Here is a 15,984-nt window from a genome sequence, read left to right as displayed (position 1 = left end):
CTAAGGTATTTGATTAAGAATTAGATCTTTGTGAATGGCTCCTGCCTGTCTGTAAACCAACAGGAACCTTTCCTTTTTTAAGCTCTCCCTGTTCACCAATTCTCATGTTTTCCCCACTGTTCTGTTTGTATGACCAGTGCAATCTGGGGCTCTTAGAAATCCAGCACTTCTTAAATACAACTCCTTGATTTGCTATTTTTTGTAGCTTCCAGAAGCAAATTTTCAGGAGATATTTCTGCCATGCCGCTTTCAGAATTTAATTCAGTAATCAAATACCTTTTGGCTAAAAGTGAACCAAGTCCAGCTCTCACTAATGACATGTTTGGATCCACAGGCTGTGCAGTATGGAACAGTATGGAGTATAGAGTGCAGGTTTGACAAGTGGGGATGCCCTTGTCATTTCCTCCTTGAACAAGGCAGATCACAGTCTTCTTCCCTGACTGTCTGACTATCCCAATGTCACTCTGTCGGGTTTTGCAAATATTTTTAAATCTATATTACTGTAATATACTTTTTGACTCAACTGGAAGATATTTTATTCAACATCCTATTCTCCCTCACTGTTGTAGATCTGATGGCTGGAGTCTCTGGTTTCAGTGGGAACAGTAAGTGGGAGTCCTGAAAGTTATCAAGGAAGTTGGTTGTCAGTCATTCTCATCATCACCCCCACCACCGCAGATAGGCATGAGTACAATGTGCCAAATGAAGGTGATTTTAAAAAATTACTATGAATATAAGAGCCAATTTTTGTTTTTTCTCTTTGCAGATTGGTGCTTCTCTGTTTGCCAGCAACATTGGCAGTGGGCACTTTGTGGGAATAGCAGGAACAGCAGCAGCTGGAGGAATTGCCATTGGAGGGTATGAATGGAATGTAAGTGAGATATATGTCAGTCAATGTACTTGTGACATCTGGGTTATCTGCAGAGCTTAATCAAAATAACATTGCATAATAATTTAGGACTGTCAAAGTTTGTGCTTGGCAACACTTGTTTTCTGTAAAGACTCATAAGACCCAATGTAATCTATTATTTAACCTGTCCTCCTTGGACATTGTCCAAGCTACTGGAAAAAAATGATACTTTTCTGTTGAGGCTTTTTAGAGAACATTTGAACCAAATGAATTGGTGGATTCTCTTCTCTATGCCTATCTTTTGATTACTTTCAAAGTGTTTATGAAAAACAATTTCAGACTGCGGGATGCTGGGAAGAACTTTTCAGGATTGTAATCCATGGTAATTTTTGTGGCATTTTGCTATACAGGAAATGTTGAAGGAGCTTTGATTTCTTCACAGGCTGTAAGGAATTTTGAGCATCCCTCACAAGCACCTGCATTCCAAAAATCTTTTCCTCTTTACTTTTTCTTTCCTGTAATTATGTATGTGTTTTGCTTATGGTCCCAGTACAGGACAGACATAGCCAAGCTGACTTTAAATGAACTTCCTGGAGTACCAGGAGTAGTGTAAACTGCAGCCGCACAGAGACTCACATGAACTACTTCATTTCCTTGTATTCTCAGGCTCTGTGGGTGTGATAAGAATGTCCTTGTTCTGCCTAGTTCACCTTTGCAGAAGGGATTAGACCACGACACAAAGGCTTTCATGAGCCTCCACAGGTCGATACTTCCCTCACATTTACTTCTGAGCTGTGAAAGAATCATCCCACCCTGAGGGATTTGGCTTGTGCTCCTTAGCAAGGAAATGGTTGTTGCAAAGAGTCAAGTACTGGTATGATATAAATGTTCAAGGAGAGGGACAAAGCCTAAAATTAGCTGTATGAGATGTGCACAATTTATCTGTCAGCTCCCTCTTTTTGATTATATCAGGCCTGTGACAGACCTGATTCTGCTGCTTTTTCCAGCAAAACAAAGCAAACCAAAACAGAACACAAATCTCTAGGGCCCATACCCTTCTTTAAACATCTCTAACACTTTATCTCCTGTGAGATTCATGTTGGGCCCATATCAACACACAGCGTACATTGATACAATCGAGACTCAATACAATTGAGACTCCTCCCCCCCACACCCCTGCAATACCCAGGTTTTTGTGCTTTCATTGGTCTCTAGCTGCTGTTGGTTCTGATAAATGGTCTTTGGGGGCAGTGTTTAGAGAGAGGAGGCTAATTCAGCTGATCTTGTTTTGGCTGCAGGCTCTGATATTTGTGGTGATTCTAGGATGGCTCTTTGTACCCATCTACGTCAAAGCTGGGGTAAGTCAAACCACTACATTACACTTGTCTCTGCTGCTCATGTTTGCAGATCAGGGCTGGAATATTGCAAAGTCATTATGAACAGCATGAGATCTGAGTGCACCAGAACAGCACTGTGTTATATCTGTGTACTCAAAAAATGAGGATTTTTTGTTCTAAGAGCCAAGCTGAGAAGTACTTGTTGCTCTCTCCTTGTTTGATTCCTGGAGCTGTTCTTCCTTGGAACTGCATTTGCAGCTCCCCTAATTTTGTGCACCATTCACAGTATCTGAGTACCAAAAACCTTCCTCTAATTTGATTTGCACCTGTTCCCCATCATCTAAAACCTTCTCCACCCCTACAGGTGGTGACAATGCCAGAGTATCTGAGGAAACGTTTTGGTGGGAAAAGGATCCAGGTCTACCTGTCAGTCCTGTCCCTGATCCTGTATATTTTCACAAAGATCTCAGTAAGTGAAACTTCTACAGCATTTCTTCCATCCTACATTGATCTAAAGAAAAGAAATTCTGTTTTACAATATTGCTCACACAACTGGTCAACTGTTTCAGGTTTGGTGCCCTTGATTGAATCAATAACTGTAAAAGACTGATTTTGTGTTTTCTTTATTCTGTCCATTTATGTTTTCTTTATTCTGTATCCAGATCTGTGCTGCAATCCAATGTTTTTTCTTTCTGGCAATGTCTCTTGATGCTTATTGTGCTTTGTCTTTCTTTTTTAAGTTTCAGAGTTTACTTCTACTTTTGTCCTCCTCTAGAAAATATCAAAGTGAAGGAAAACTTGTATTGTGTTATCTTAGGGATCTGTGTAACCTGGGGCAGGAATTTTTGTCCCTAGATTTCATATTTATCTGTTTTAGGATCCTCTGCTAAACATGTTATCAGTAATACAGATGAGGGAAAAGAGTAAGAGGTCTACGGATAAAAAAAAGAGTAACAGGAATTGGAAAATGGAAGAGTGGGAACATGGAAATGAGGGAAATTGTGATAGCTGAGGTGAAAGGAGGGAAGAGGAGAGATTCCTTTAATGGGCAAGTGATTGGTGTAAACTTTAAGGTGCTATAAAGTTAATGTTTATTAAGTAAATGGATGTGTTTCTGTGAAATAGTAAAGGGAGCTGGTATTTTCCATATATCTTGAAGCTACCAAGCTTCTAAAGAAGTCCACAGTTCAGGCATACCTCAGTCTGTTGTTTTGCAGAAGTTGTCATGGCAGATTACTCTTTGCCCTCTGAATGAGAGCTGAGCGATAATAGTGCAATTTAAGCTAAAAGATTGGCCTTTTGCTCTCATTCTCACATCATGATAACTGACCCTTAGAAAGGTTATAAATTAAACAGGTTGGTGGTGTGAGCTGGCCTCAGGGCTGGATTTCTGTATATTTCAAAAGGATTAGACAGCTTGCTGTAATTGTGTTCAAGTATCATATTCAGAACTCCCAGGTATGACACAGAGTTCTGGAAGTTCCAGCAGCAGAGGAACTCCTCCAGTTGGGTGACTCACAGTCCTTTTCAGCAACACATGTTTGTAGTGAGACTATCAAGGCTCTATGTAGGTTCTGAATTTACTATCTAGCTTTGATTTCCATCCTGTGTCATTCCTAAGGATCTGATTATGGGATTTTACACCGTTTCAGTTGCAGTGTCCTGTTTCCAAGAAAGACAGGTCCTGCATTTAAGCTTCCAGCGTGGTCATGAGGCTGAAACATCCTCTCCATAGTCAAGGGATCCATGCAGCAGCAGATTACCCAGGCTGCACTCCACCATTGACCCATCCCAATTTTCCATCAACCCATTTATCCCAGGTATTTGTGAGGAGGTGCCATGGAGCTGAGTCTCTGTGCTATGCAGGGAAAAAATATGGTACACAATTTCCTCTAAGCATTTCTTCTGTCTCCACCACCTGCCCCAAGCAGTTCTGGCAGCGTCTATGCCTGTACAAATGAGATTCCTGTAGTGTAAAAACAGGTTTCTGTGCTGCTGCCTCATGGTACTGTATTTGGATGGGCAGGATCTGCCCAGGACTGATTTAATTGCTGTAACTGATTCAGAATAGGCAGAGCAGCCAGTCCTTGGAGATTTCAGGTTCTGTCAGAGGCCCTCAGAGTAGGTTTTGCTGTGCCATGCTGTGCAACTTCACGTCCAAACGGTGCCCAGAGGAACTAGCCCTGGAGCAGGGAGGAGAGGGCTGTTCCCTGCTGGCCTGTAGTAACTGTGCTGTGGGGAGAGGTGCCAGCACAGCCTCTCTTCCCACAGACACGTTGTATATCCAAACACATCCACGTGTACACAATCCATTGTGTTTTACTTCCCTGAGTGCTGCCTTGGCAAACACTCCCTTGTGATCTCTGGGGCTCTTTGAGAATTGATCGAGAAAGATGGGTTTCTGCCCTGCCCTGAATGGGAGGTCACACCTACCATTGTGACTAACAGTTATTCTCACTGCCCCTTTCCTTGCAGAAGAGTGGCATCCTTGCTTCTGGGGTAGTTGTTTCGTGTGCTGCTTCCTTGATGAGTTGAAATATTATTTAATGTACTTAATAATATAACAGTGCTTTCTAGTGAACAGTACCACACATCAGGTTGTGTGACTCTTGCTGTGCTCTTTCTGGCACAGTGCCACCACCGTGTGAAGATCAGATTCCCTTTGCACACCTCTACAAGGTCCTTACTATTTCTCTTTCTCTGCACATTTTCAGTGGTTTTTGTTGGTTTATTACCTTGCTTTGTGGCCAATCAGCCACTTGACAGACAAGGACATGCTGCAAGGAGCTCATCCTTGGGATCAGGGCACACGTGATCTTTGAGCCCAAAGGATTTCTGTCATACAGGGGCCTCACCTGTACCTGCCCCCTAAGTGTGCAGCACATTGTGAGTAGTGCCCAGAGTGGTTTTCAGAGGCTTGTTAGCCACTAGTGTTGATGATATTGGTCATTATGCCAAAGGATATCATCTGGTAAAAACCAAATGTTGATGGATAGTAGTAGACTAAGTTATGAAAAGACAAAAGGGAATGAAGGTCTGAATGTATTTGAAGAAATCGGAAATGAGAAACCAGAAACTGGAACTTCTAAATCTGTTTCAGCACTTTCTTTCTCTTCATTGTGTATAATTTCAGTAAAAAATGTATGGGCATAGACTTGCTGGGGGAGGAGGAAGAGAAGGATCACCTCGTCCTAGGACAGCACAGTATAGGGGTTAAAGAGAAGATGCCCCTGCCTTGACTCCCACAAGATTCGTGCAGCTGCCATGTGTCTGGCCAGTTTTTCCTGTGTGATCCAAGCCTTTTGCAGAGATAGCTTGTAACATAAAGGAAAGAGTCACTCTAATAAGAGATTAGATAAAGATTAAATCGTCTCTATAAAAGAGTATAAATGGAGAAACAAGGAAGTATTGGAAGGCAATAATCTAACTGGGAAGGAGGAGCAGTGATGTTGGAAGATAACAGCAATTTGAAGAAGCTGATCTGTCGCTCAGGATGCTCAATAATTAACTATACATTTCTTTCTGGGAATCATTTTAGGGCCACTCATATTTAATGATATATTAAATATTATTAGGCTAAACTAAAGCCAAGAACAATGAAAGAAAGGTCTGGGACATAGACTGATTAGTGGTGTGAAAAGATATGAAAAAAATTACCTTCGAGAGATGCGGCAAAGGATATGGCCTGGCAGCCATTGGGGTAAGAGCTAAAAGTCCTAGTTCCCAATTCCAAACTAAAGCCTGTTAAGAAATCTGCTCCAGAGGCAGAGTTTTGGGAGTGGGACCCTCTGTTGTGACTCACGCTCTGTTCCACAGAAGTTGCTGTCTGCCTGCCAGGGCAGTGGGGCTGCAGAGGTCTGGCCTCTTCCTCGTTCTTTAGCATGAGCCAGGCTGAGGTCCTGCCCTGCAGTCTCCGTTTCAGTGTCTCTGGAATGAAGAGGGTTTTTCTCTCCGGCATCTCCCAGGCTGCATCACTCCTTGCTGGGGTGTGTGCCCTGCTCTTCCCGGGGCAGCAGTGGGCTGGGGCTGTGATCCCCAGCTCCTGCACGGATGGTGTGGGAGACTTCACCCCCAGGCTCAGGCAGAGCTGCGTGTCTTTGCTTCAGCTTGTGAACCCCATGGGGACTTGCCTGAGGATAGGAGTCTCTGTGCAGAGCCCTTGGACAGGCAGAGTGGAATATGAAGGGAGGAGGGTGGGTGGGCTGCAGAGAGGCCCATGAGCAGGCTGCTCAGGAGCAACCTCTAATGAAAGCATAATTTACAGTAATGCATCACAAGTGCACTGGGGCAGGTTATTCTGATTGCAAACTTGTATAAATAACATTGATGCAAATTATCTTTAAATCAGGAACTGATTTAATGTGATTAACATCCCAGTGTTACTCTGAAACCTGAACAATTCCTTTCTTATGCAATAGCTAAAGGTCTCTTCTGTTAGCCATCTGCTGTCAATTCTTCTAACAGGAACTTAAAAATAGAAACAATATGAGATGTTTGCCTTTAATGCAAATGCATCATTTGTCCTGAACCAGCAAGACGAGCTATACCACATGTAAGCAGAAAAGGGAAAGACTTGTGGAGTAGCACTGAAGGAAGAGAACTGTGCCATGTCTTGGAGGTGTCATGCAGTCCAGTCCTGCACACAGCACCAAATGGAACTCACACTCAGTTTTAAGCAGCTTGTGTTGAATTTGTCTCTCAGTGCCTAAGTGCACAGCAGTGAGGTGACTGTCTAGCAAAAACACTCCTGTTGAAAAAGGCCTGGAAATTCTCTGAGAAGTGTTACACCTCTGGACCACCAGAGAACTCCACAGCTCTGAGAGGTCACAAAATGGCTCCTATTTTCTTTTTGATTTGTGTGTGCAGTGCTACAAGGGACAGAGTTGTGTATTTCAGTGGCCCCATCATGGAAGTGTAGCATGTCATCATGAACCTAAACATTGCTGAACCTATCTTTTTTTCTTTTCTAGGCTGACATATTCTCTGGAGCTGTTTTCATACAGCTGGCCATAGGGCTGAATCTTTATGTGGCCATAATTATCCTGCTTTCTATTACTGCTATTTACACCATCACAGGTGAGTTTGCAGAGCAGTCTGATAAATCAAAGATGTTGGGGAAGGCAGAAGAAAGAGAAGAGGGGAGGTGGAGAAAAAGGGAGAAATTAAAACCTGAAAGGGGGGTTATTTACAGTGGCCTTTGAACGACAGAGGTGGTGAGAAAAGGGGAAAAAAAGAAAAGAATTTCCACTGAGACATTTGCCCAGAGCTAACTTATTTTTCCTGACTTTTCTCTGCCATCAGGTGGCCTTGCAGCTGTGATTTACACAGACACCTTACAAACATTCATCATGGTAGTGGGATCCTTTATTCTCATGGGATTTGGTAAGTAAATCAGATGAATTAAACTGGAATGTTCAGCCACAAATCCTGCAGTGTGAAACTGTTACCTTAATCAGGAGGTTTCAGATCATATATCTATTTATCAGGGAATAGGCATGTTGCCAAAAGCCAGGCACATTGCCAAAGCCCTTTAGTCACTGAGTCACTCTGTCTCCTAAGCACAAGTGAATGTGTAAGGTAATAAACAGCATCCATGACAGGATTTTTATGTCCACATTAAGGAGGTTTTTCTCCTCATGCTCTCAAGCTTGGTTTGAGATTTCAGTAATAAATCCTTTATTGCACTTTTATTTTCTATTTTCCAGCATTTGCTGAAGTGGGAGGTTATGAGGCTTTCATGCAGAAGTACATGGAAGCAATTCCATCCAATATCTCCTATGGAAACACTGTGGTTGATCCGGAGTGCTACACCCCCCGTAAGGACTCCTTTCACATCTTCAGAGATGCTGTCACTGGAGATCTGCCGTGGCCAGGGCTCGTCTTTGGCCTGAGCATCATTGCCATGTGGTACTGGTGCACAGATCAGGTAATGTGGAAGCCAAATGCCTTGGAAAGGCCAAACACAGAATTCTGTGGCCCAGTGTGATCTTCTCCTGTAATGCAAAGCTGGCCCACAGAACTGTCTGTTATTTCAAGACTTGTCAGTGACTTTTCAGTCCCTGGTTTCTGGATGCATCTCACATGAGAGAAAATGGAACAGGTGTTCTTTCAAATTGTCCTGCACACCTGTGCCCAGCAGATCCTGTGTTCTGCCTCCTTTCTCGTTTTTTGTGTGTGACCATGTGTGAAAACACAGAGAGGCTATGCTGTGAACATTTACTTAGGAAACCACTCAACAAATGACCCTTTTTAGACTGGGTGTAGATACCATTCCCCTTTCAGTAAGACAAGTTTGTTTCCTGTATGTGCAGCTTTCCTCTCTGCCACACGGTCTTGGGAGGATGTTCTTTAGATGTTTGGTATAAAGACAAAGAGCCTGGAGCCTGTTCCCCAGTCATCCTTCCTTCTCTCTAAAACCTACTGTCCAGTTTCCCCAAGACATCACACTGACAAGTTATACCTGCCATGTCTCGTTGACAGGTTATTGTTCAACGATGTCTCTCTGGCAAGAACATGTCCCATGTGAAGGCTGGCTGTATCATGTGTGGGTACCTCAAACTCTTGCCCATGTTTATCATAGTGATGCCTGGAATGATCAGCCGAATTTTATACACAGGTATGAAATGGATACAGAAATGCAAAGTTCTTCTTGCTGCCTGCCTTTCATTGCCAATCTCTCTGCCCCTTCCAAAATACCTGTTAGATTGTCATCTTCTCATCCAAATAGTCCAGGCACCTGGATGCACAAAAGCTGTAAGAAGCCACAGGTCTTTCTGTTTTCCTTGATCCCAGATATCTGCTAATGCTATTGCTCTCTGTTTTAGGGGAAAGAAATTCTACAGTGTCCCTCCCCAGCTGTCTGTTTGTTACAGCCCCACTCTGACTGAATGAGTGGAAAATGCTGTTCAAGATGGATACTCTGCTGGCAATCGGAAGGACAGGGCCATCAGTCACAGACTGCAGGGTTTGGGCCATGGACAAGCCTGAGGGCAGTGTGGGGAAATGCCACTCTCCCATCTCTCTGGCCAGCAGAGAGTTTGTCTTTGTTTAGCAGCAGGCAGAGGAGAGAGGTTCAGGCTGCAGGGAATAGTCTTTGTATTCCTCTGCTTGTTTGTCTACTTGCTCTCCTTGTTATTCAGCCCTGGTCTGACAAATAAGTGCTGATTTTCTTTTGACCTGCAGCACTTGTCAGTATTCTTTTAGAGAGGAAAGGAAGGGAAGAGGCTTAGAATCACCTTCCTCCCTGCCAGCAAACCAAGGATGAAATCAAACATGTCAGTCTGGTGGTTCAACACAGAGATACATTCTAGAAGCTCTACTAACTTGGGAGCAATCTGTTGTTTGTATGACCTTGTCTCAGTGTCCCATTATCCTCTCCTCAGATGTGGTGGCTTGTGTTGTGCCTGAAGTCTGTCAGCGCTATTGTGGCACCTCAGTGGGCTGTACAAATATTGCTTATCCAAAAATGGTAGTGGAGCTTATGCCAAATGGTAAGACACCGTCTGTATTTGTTGTTTCTTTGTTTTAGGAAAGCTGAAGCTGCCAGACTGTAAAAACAAGTGATAGAGAGAGTCCAAGACCCATATTTAGTTCCAAAATTCTTGCTAGAATTATGTACTATTAACCAAAGGGGCTGTCTGTATTAGCTGTAGGTGCATAATAGCTCCACATTGACAGTGTCAGCTCTCAGCTGGCAAATACTGGGTGCTGAAGCAGTAAATGAGTTCCCTTTTTGTGAAGGTAAAAAATAACCTGCTTGGCCAATGATTTATAAAAGACTCTCTGCCAGGATCTCTGAATTGGAGGCCTATTCCTGTGGTTCTCCTGCCAACCCCATGGAGGTAGGTGCTGGCTCATAAGGAAAAAAGGCAGGCTGTGATATACAGACCATGGCACTTCCCTGGTAGCTTTGGTACTTCCCCATCGTATGATAACTGTTGTTAAAATCCAACAGTACTTCCCCACGCTCTGTGACCAGACCACACCACCTGGAAAAGTGACTTACTCTGGTTTTCAGACAATAAAAGAAACTTGTCTTTTTTGGCAAACACCTGGTTCACAAGTATACTACAAGCAAGTGAGGACTCTTCTGCAAATAAGAGCAATTATTTTTATAACTGTTGGGGAAAATCTGCTTAGTATTATTTTCTTTTTATTCCAGCGTTTAATCAGCCAGCATTGACTAAAGAAGTACCTGTGTGCTAAAAGCTTGGGAGTTTCCCTGGCACTGGTGTAAATAGCTTTTCCCAAGCTCTGCTTGCACAGCACAGGAATGTCAGGCAGGATTTTATGTCAGGCACATAAATCTGCCAGACACACTCAGAGCTGACCGACTGGAAGGGATTGGACGAGCACCTGGTGCCAGGTGCTAAGGCTCTCCTTGGAATGCTCATCCCAGTTTCCCTGTCTTTGTGTTTCAGGTCTGCGGGGTCTGATGCTGTCAGTCATGTTGGCCTCCCTTATGAGCTCCCTGACATCCATTTTTAACAGTGCCAGTACTTTGTTCACCATGGACATTTACACCAAAATTCGGAACCGGCCATCTGAGAAGGAGCTGATGTTGGCTGGCAGGTGAGCACAGCCAAGCTACCCCTCTGCACAGACCCCGAGCACATGGTCACAGGCTGCCTCCTCCCAAAATCCCAGCACCGGCTGGAGCCTGCCTGGCAGAGCTGCAGTGGCCTCCTGTGGCCGGAGAAGCTGTCCTGCCCCACTTGCTCCTTTTGGGAAAACACATTGTGCTCCCAAGGGAATCTGCAGTGTGCATGAAACACTGCTTCCCACTGCTATTCGAAGGGAAATATTTTAAATTACCTTCCTGAGCTTTGTGCTGCACCAGGCTGCAGCAGCAATGAACTAGTTCTAGTTGATCTGCTATTGATTTGTCTCTGGACATAACAACCACAGGAAAAAAGTGATTTTCTATGTTTTGATTGCATATTTAACTGTGTGCTGATGGAAATTTGACATACACGATACCCAACTTGGACTTCTTTTGTTTGTTCAGTGCTAATTGGCCATTATAATTGATTTCACTAGTTGAAATACAAAATGGACATGTAAATTATTGATTAATTGCTGTTTTTTTCCTTTGTGATAGATCATAGATAATTCTAAGCAGATGGCTAATTGAATATATGGCTATGTTTACAGGGCATTTATGTTACTTTTAATTGGCATCAGCATTGCCTGGGTTCCTGTGGTGCAGTCAGCTCAGAGTGGGCAGCTCTTTGATTATATTCAGTCAGTTACCAGCTACCTGGGACCTCCCATTGCTGCTGTTTTCCTGCTTGGTGTCTTCTGCAAGCGTGTCAATGAGCAGGTAAGTGCAAATTAGGAAACAGGTATGCTGCATGTTCCTTTAGGAATTGAGAGAACTGCTTTTTTTTTGTTTATGAGCAACTGCCTCCTGTTTATTTTAATCCCAGTATAGCCCAGAGATTTTATGTCTCCATATCCCAGAGTCTGAGGTTTCAGAGATGAATTTGAAGAAGTTCTTTCATAGTCTGATAGATAAACAGTCACCTAGGAATTCACAGATAGCTCTGAAACTTGTGTTATCTATCACTTTGCCAAGAAATGTATCAAATGGCTGATCTATGAACACATATTTGAAAGTTAATGCTTAGGATATTGGTCACCAAGCTGCTTTACCAAACATATCACCTCTTACCCTATCCTGTCCAGTTGGGTTTTGAATATTCCCGGGGTAGAGACTCCACAGTCTATCTAGGCAACCTGTTCCAATGGTCAAGCACCTTTACAGTAAAACAAAAATCAATTATTTTTAAACAGACTTTCCCACATTTCAGATTGTGCCCAGACATACCTGTGCATCTGTTATACTTTGGGCTGGAGTATTGTATGCCAGGCAGCAAAACACTCCCCAAGAGTACTGAGAATTAACAATTACTGTCAGAGCCATTAGCAGGTACACAAGGCATACATTTCAAATGGGATGACATAATGTTCTGGCTAGGTCCGTTGTGCCAGAGCCGTAAGGGATTTAGCCCTCAAAGGTACAAAGGTATGAGAAGAGCCCCTGGGATGTGCAATCCGTGGCTGAAGCCTGTCCTGTAGAAGGAGAGAGCTGTGTGGAGCCAGATGGACTGTGAGAAATGAGCTGGATGAAGTGTGAGGTGTGCCTGACATCCCAGAGGTGGTCATTGCCCCTTTCAGTTGTACTCATACACTGAGATGTAAATAAGGTCATTGAAAGCACCTGGGCCATGTGCCAAAACCATTGTAACATGTAACTACATCCATGTTTCCTCCAGCAACTGCTTGAGAGCTCAGAGTTTATTTCCATGCCTGAAATTATTCATTTTGATCCCTTCTTGTCCCACACTTCTCTGCAGGGTGCCTTCTGGGGCCTGATCATTGGGCTGCTGGCTGGACTTGGCAGGATGATTGCAGAGTTTGCCTATGGAACTGGCAGCTGTGTGGCCCCTTCCAACTGCCCCTTCATCATCTGTGGCATTCACTACCTTTACTTTGCCATGATCCTCTTTGGGGTTTCTGCCATCATCATCCTGGCTGTCTCCTTCATGACCAAGCCCATTCCTGATGTACATGTGAGTATTATTGCAGTCCTGCTCCTCAAGAAATGGAACACAAGGAAACCACCAGTTTTAAACCCTGGTACTTGGTGTGTTACCTCTCAACATTTCAGCTACCCTCAGCATACAGCTCTTGTAAGAAAGCAAAGGAAATAGTCTTCATTTACCTGTCATAGATCTTGAGAGTCTCCTAATAGACTTAGACATACCAGACATTTGGGGTGCCCTGGTCTTACAGTTGGCTCAGGTGCTGGTCAGGCTGGTTGTTCTCTGTGTTAGTCAGACCATGGATCAGTTAAACTCCTTTTGTTCTGTGGCAGCTTCACCGCTTGTGCTGGTCCTTGCGGAACAGCAAAGAAGAACGGATTGATCTTGATGCAGATGAGGAGCAGGACAAAGCTGATGAAAAAGATGATGAATCAGGTAACTGTTGAATACCTACAGATTCTGTCATATATTTGAGTATCCCCATTTCATTCCTGAAGGAACAATAACATGCTTGATATTTGAAGACATCCTCCCTCCCCCCAACAACAAACCCTCAGCCCCCACAAATTTAAATGGCTCTTGAGCTGCCTTTACCAATCTGTCAAGCTCAGTGTAAATCAGAAGTGAAGTGGATTTGAAGGGAGAAAATCTTGTTCTCCTGATAGCTGGGTGTCAGCTCTAGGACTAAACCAATGGCAGTGCTCTGGGTCAGAGGCACTGTGCATTGGCAGAACTGCATGTGACTCCAGCACTGGGAGGGAATTCACCTGGAAGTAGTGGGTCGTGGTCAGGATTGAAGGCACCATGAAAGCAGACTGCAAACACACGTGCTCCCTTTACTGGGTTTCTGGTTCTGCTCCCAAGTTCCTTTTCATCAGTATCCTCAAATTCATTTATTTGTCTTTCAACTAAGAGTATAGAAAGTATTGAAAAATGGAGTTTAAGCTTTGCAGCATAGTCTCCTTCTCCATTACCAGGCTATGTCTCTGGGCTGCAAAAGGCCCAAGTGTCTTCTGCAGATGTAGAAAATCCCTCTTTTCCCAGGTGAGCTGTAAAAACACAATATTAACTTGATTCCTGTACTGTTTTGTACTAAAATGTTTCCACTGAACTATGACCATAAATCAGAACAGGAATGTCCTCAGTACTGGAGATTAAGAGCCATGATCCATACTTACCTTTCCTGACCAGAGTGTTACTCCTTTCAGTGAACGAGGCAAATGAGGAGGACCCGGGATGCTGTAGGAAAGCCTACAACTGGTTCTGTGGCTTGGATCAACAGAAAGGCCCCAAACTGAGCAAGGAGGAAGAGGAGGCACTGAAGAAGAAACTGACAGACACGAGTGAAGTGCCACTGTGGAGAAACATTGTGAATATCAATGGCATCATCCTCTTGACAGTGGCTGTGTTTTGCCATGCCTACTTTGCATAACCCCCTGATCACAGTCCTGAAATTGTACTGCATTGCCAAGCAGAAACCATGGCTTGTAAATTTACAGAATTAGATACACATTGTATTTTCATCATCTACATTTGTAAAACATCAGGGTGATTTACTCGCTGATTTTGTGATCATAATTTCAACAATCTAAAGATGAAGGCCACTGGGATTTCAAGAGAGAGAATTTCTATTTAGACATTGAACCAATCCAGGGCTAACTGAGGTTCAGAATTTCCATCCAATGTTCTCTCTACTCATGATACATTTCATATTTTAGGTTCAGAACAAGGCTGTGTGAGCCATATTTCATATCAGGTTTTGTGAACTACCTTTTAGGGTTGATGATACTATTTTGATTTTCAACCCTTCTTCTGATCATTCAATTTTCCTTTTCCTTTGGCTATGATAATTTGATTGCAAAACCCCCACAACTACCGAGGGACTGTATTACAAACTCAAAACATTGCCTTTGTCCCTCCAAACATGGGATATCTTAAGTAAAGGATTTATATATCTATCAATCTACTTGACACTACGTATAACTTTCCATTCTCACTTTCTCCCCTTTGTGTTTCTTAGTTATCAGTGAAACACGAACCTCTGAACTGATCACATTTTGAAATTGGGGAACGCCTGTCTTGATGATCCTAAAAAGAATTTTGCTTACAGTAGATTCTCTGTTAAAGGTTAACTACCAAAGGTCCTCCTCTCTTGATATTTTAATATGTATCTATACTTGAATGTGAAGCTTTTTATACAAAATACATATATTATATATACACAGGCAATACATTATATATATGCACTATATATATTATATATATTTAAAATATATATTTATGGGTGTGTGTGTATATATATTTAATTCTTACTGATCAGTTCCCACCCTGATGTGCCAAGGACCTCTTTACTGTGGGGTTGGAGGCAATGTACTGCCTCTCTCTGTGGACTGTGCCACAAACCAACCCATGCCCATGGTGAAACAGCCAGAGCATTAGAATGTTGGGCTGCATTTTGCAAATACATTGGAGGGCTCTGTGCTGCTTTTCTGTAAAGCTATAAATCTTTCCTCTGAAGATTTCATTGAGAAATAGGATTCCTGCTGCATGGCAGCATGAGTTAGCAGTTCAGGAAGGAGAATAGTCACAGCTGTGGGATATCAGCTAAACCAGGGCTGATTGTCTCCACTTGATAAGTTTGGTACCAGCTGGGGACACAGGAAAAGACAGATTTAACACTTCAAAGCAAACAGCAATAGATCTTCTTTTCATCTCATTCAGCTTCCTGGGGAATCAAGTGTAGAAAGAAGATGCTGGTTGCTTAGTCAAGCAGCAGCACAATTTTCTGTTCCTTGTTGCACACGTTTGTGGGACACTGCACTGTCCCAAAGCATTCCTGATGGTTCTGCTGCAGGATGCTCTGGACTGGCAACAAGTGCAGCTGAAGGGGAGGGCAGTGCCATACCACCCTGCTCTGCCTCCTGGGCTTTACCCACCCTGCTCTAGCTCCTTGGCTTTCATCTCTCTCCTTCATAATTTCCTGGCAGGATCTTTGCTTCATTTAGATCTATCCCCAGATGCACTGGATTCCAGCAGAATTGCTGCTCTTCAGTAGAATTGCTCTTCTTCAGCATAATCCCTGCAGGGTCCTAAGCACAGGCCAGATCAACTCAATACTTCAAAAATATCTGTGCAAACCCTTTTCCCCTTACACTTAATGCAGTGAAAGAGTATTTTAAAGACCATGGAATTAATTGTATTTAATGAACTATGAAGGCTTCTATGTATTAAAGTATTTGTATATTTTGAA

The 15,984-nt window shown here is 43.1% G+C and overlaps 1 protein-coding gene across 2 annotated transcripts in view; it reads left to right on the top strand.

The window, feature by feature from the left end:
* SLC5A1 (solute carrier family 5 member 1) overlaps positions 1 to 15,984 on the top strand; it is a 26,291-nt gene extending 10,307 nt beyond the window's left edge. For both annotated transcript variants that reach the window (XM_085075989.1, XM_085075988.1), the window contains exons 3-15: positions 767 to 871; positions 2,149 to 2,208; positions 2,552 to 2,656; positions 7,158 to 7,263; positions 7,489 to 7,569; positions 7,893 to 8,113; positions 8,668 to 8,803; positions 9,570 to 9,677; positions 10,608 to 10,758; positions 11,341 to 11,509; positions 12,546 to 12,761; positions 13,067 to 13,169; positions 13,943 to 15,984. In XM_085075989.1, the coding sequence (XP_084932115.1) occupies positions 767 to 871; positions 2,149 to 2,208; positions 2,552 to 2,656; positions 7,158 to 7,263; positions 7,489 to 7,569; positions 7,893 to 8,113; positions 8,668 to 8,803; positions 9,570 to 9,677; positions 10,608 to 10,758; positions 11,341 to 11,509; positions 12,546 to 12,761; positions 13,067 to 13,169; positions 13,943 to 14,166 (1,785 nt within the window). In that variant the 3' untranslated portion in view covers positions 14,167 to 15,984. The remainder of the gene's footprint in view (positions 1 to 766; positions 872 to 2,148; positions 2,209 to 2,551; positions 2,657 to 7,157; positions 7,264 to 7,488; positions 7,570 to 7,892; positions 8,114 to 8,667; positions 8,804 to 9,569; positions 9,678 to 10,607; positions 10,759 to 11,340; positions 11,510 to 12,545; positions 12,762 to 13,066; positions 13,170 to 13,942) is intronic.

The sequence above is a fragment of the Lichenostomus cassidix genome, chromosome 15 (assembly GCF_008360975.1).
Source record: "Lichenostomus cassidix isolate B80296 chromosome 15, HeHo_3.0, whole genome shotgun sequence".
Taxonomy (NCBI): Eukaryota; Metazoa; Chordata; class Aves; order Passeriformes; family Meliphagidae; genus Lichenostomus; species Lichenostomus cassidix.
Note: the sequence above shows the minus strand (reverse complement) of the source record. Positions and strands in the feature narration are given on the sequence as shown.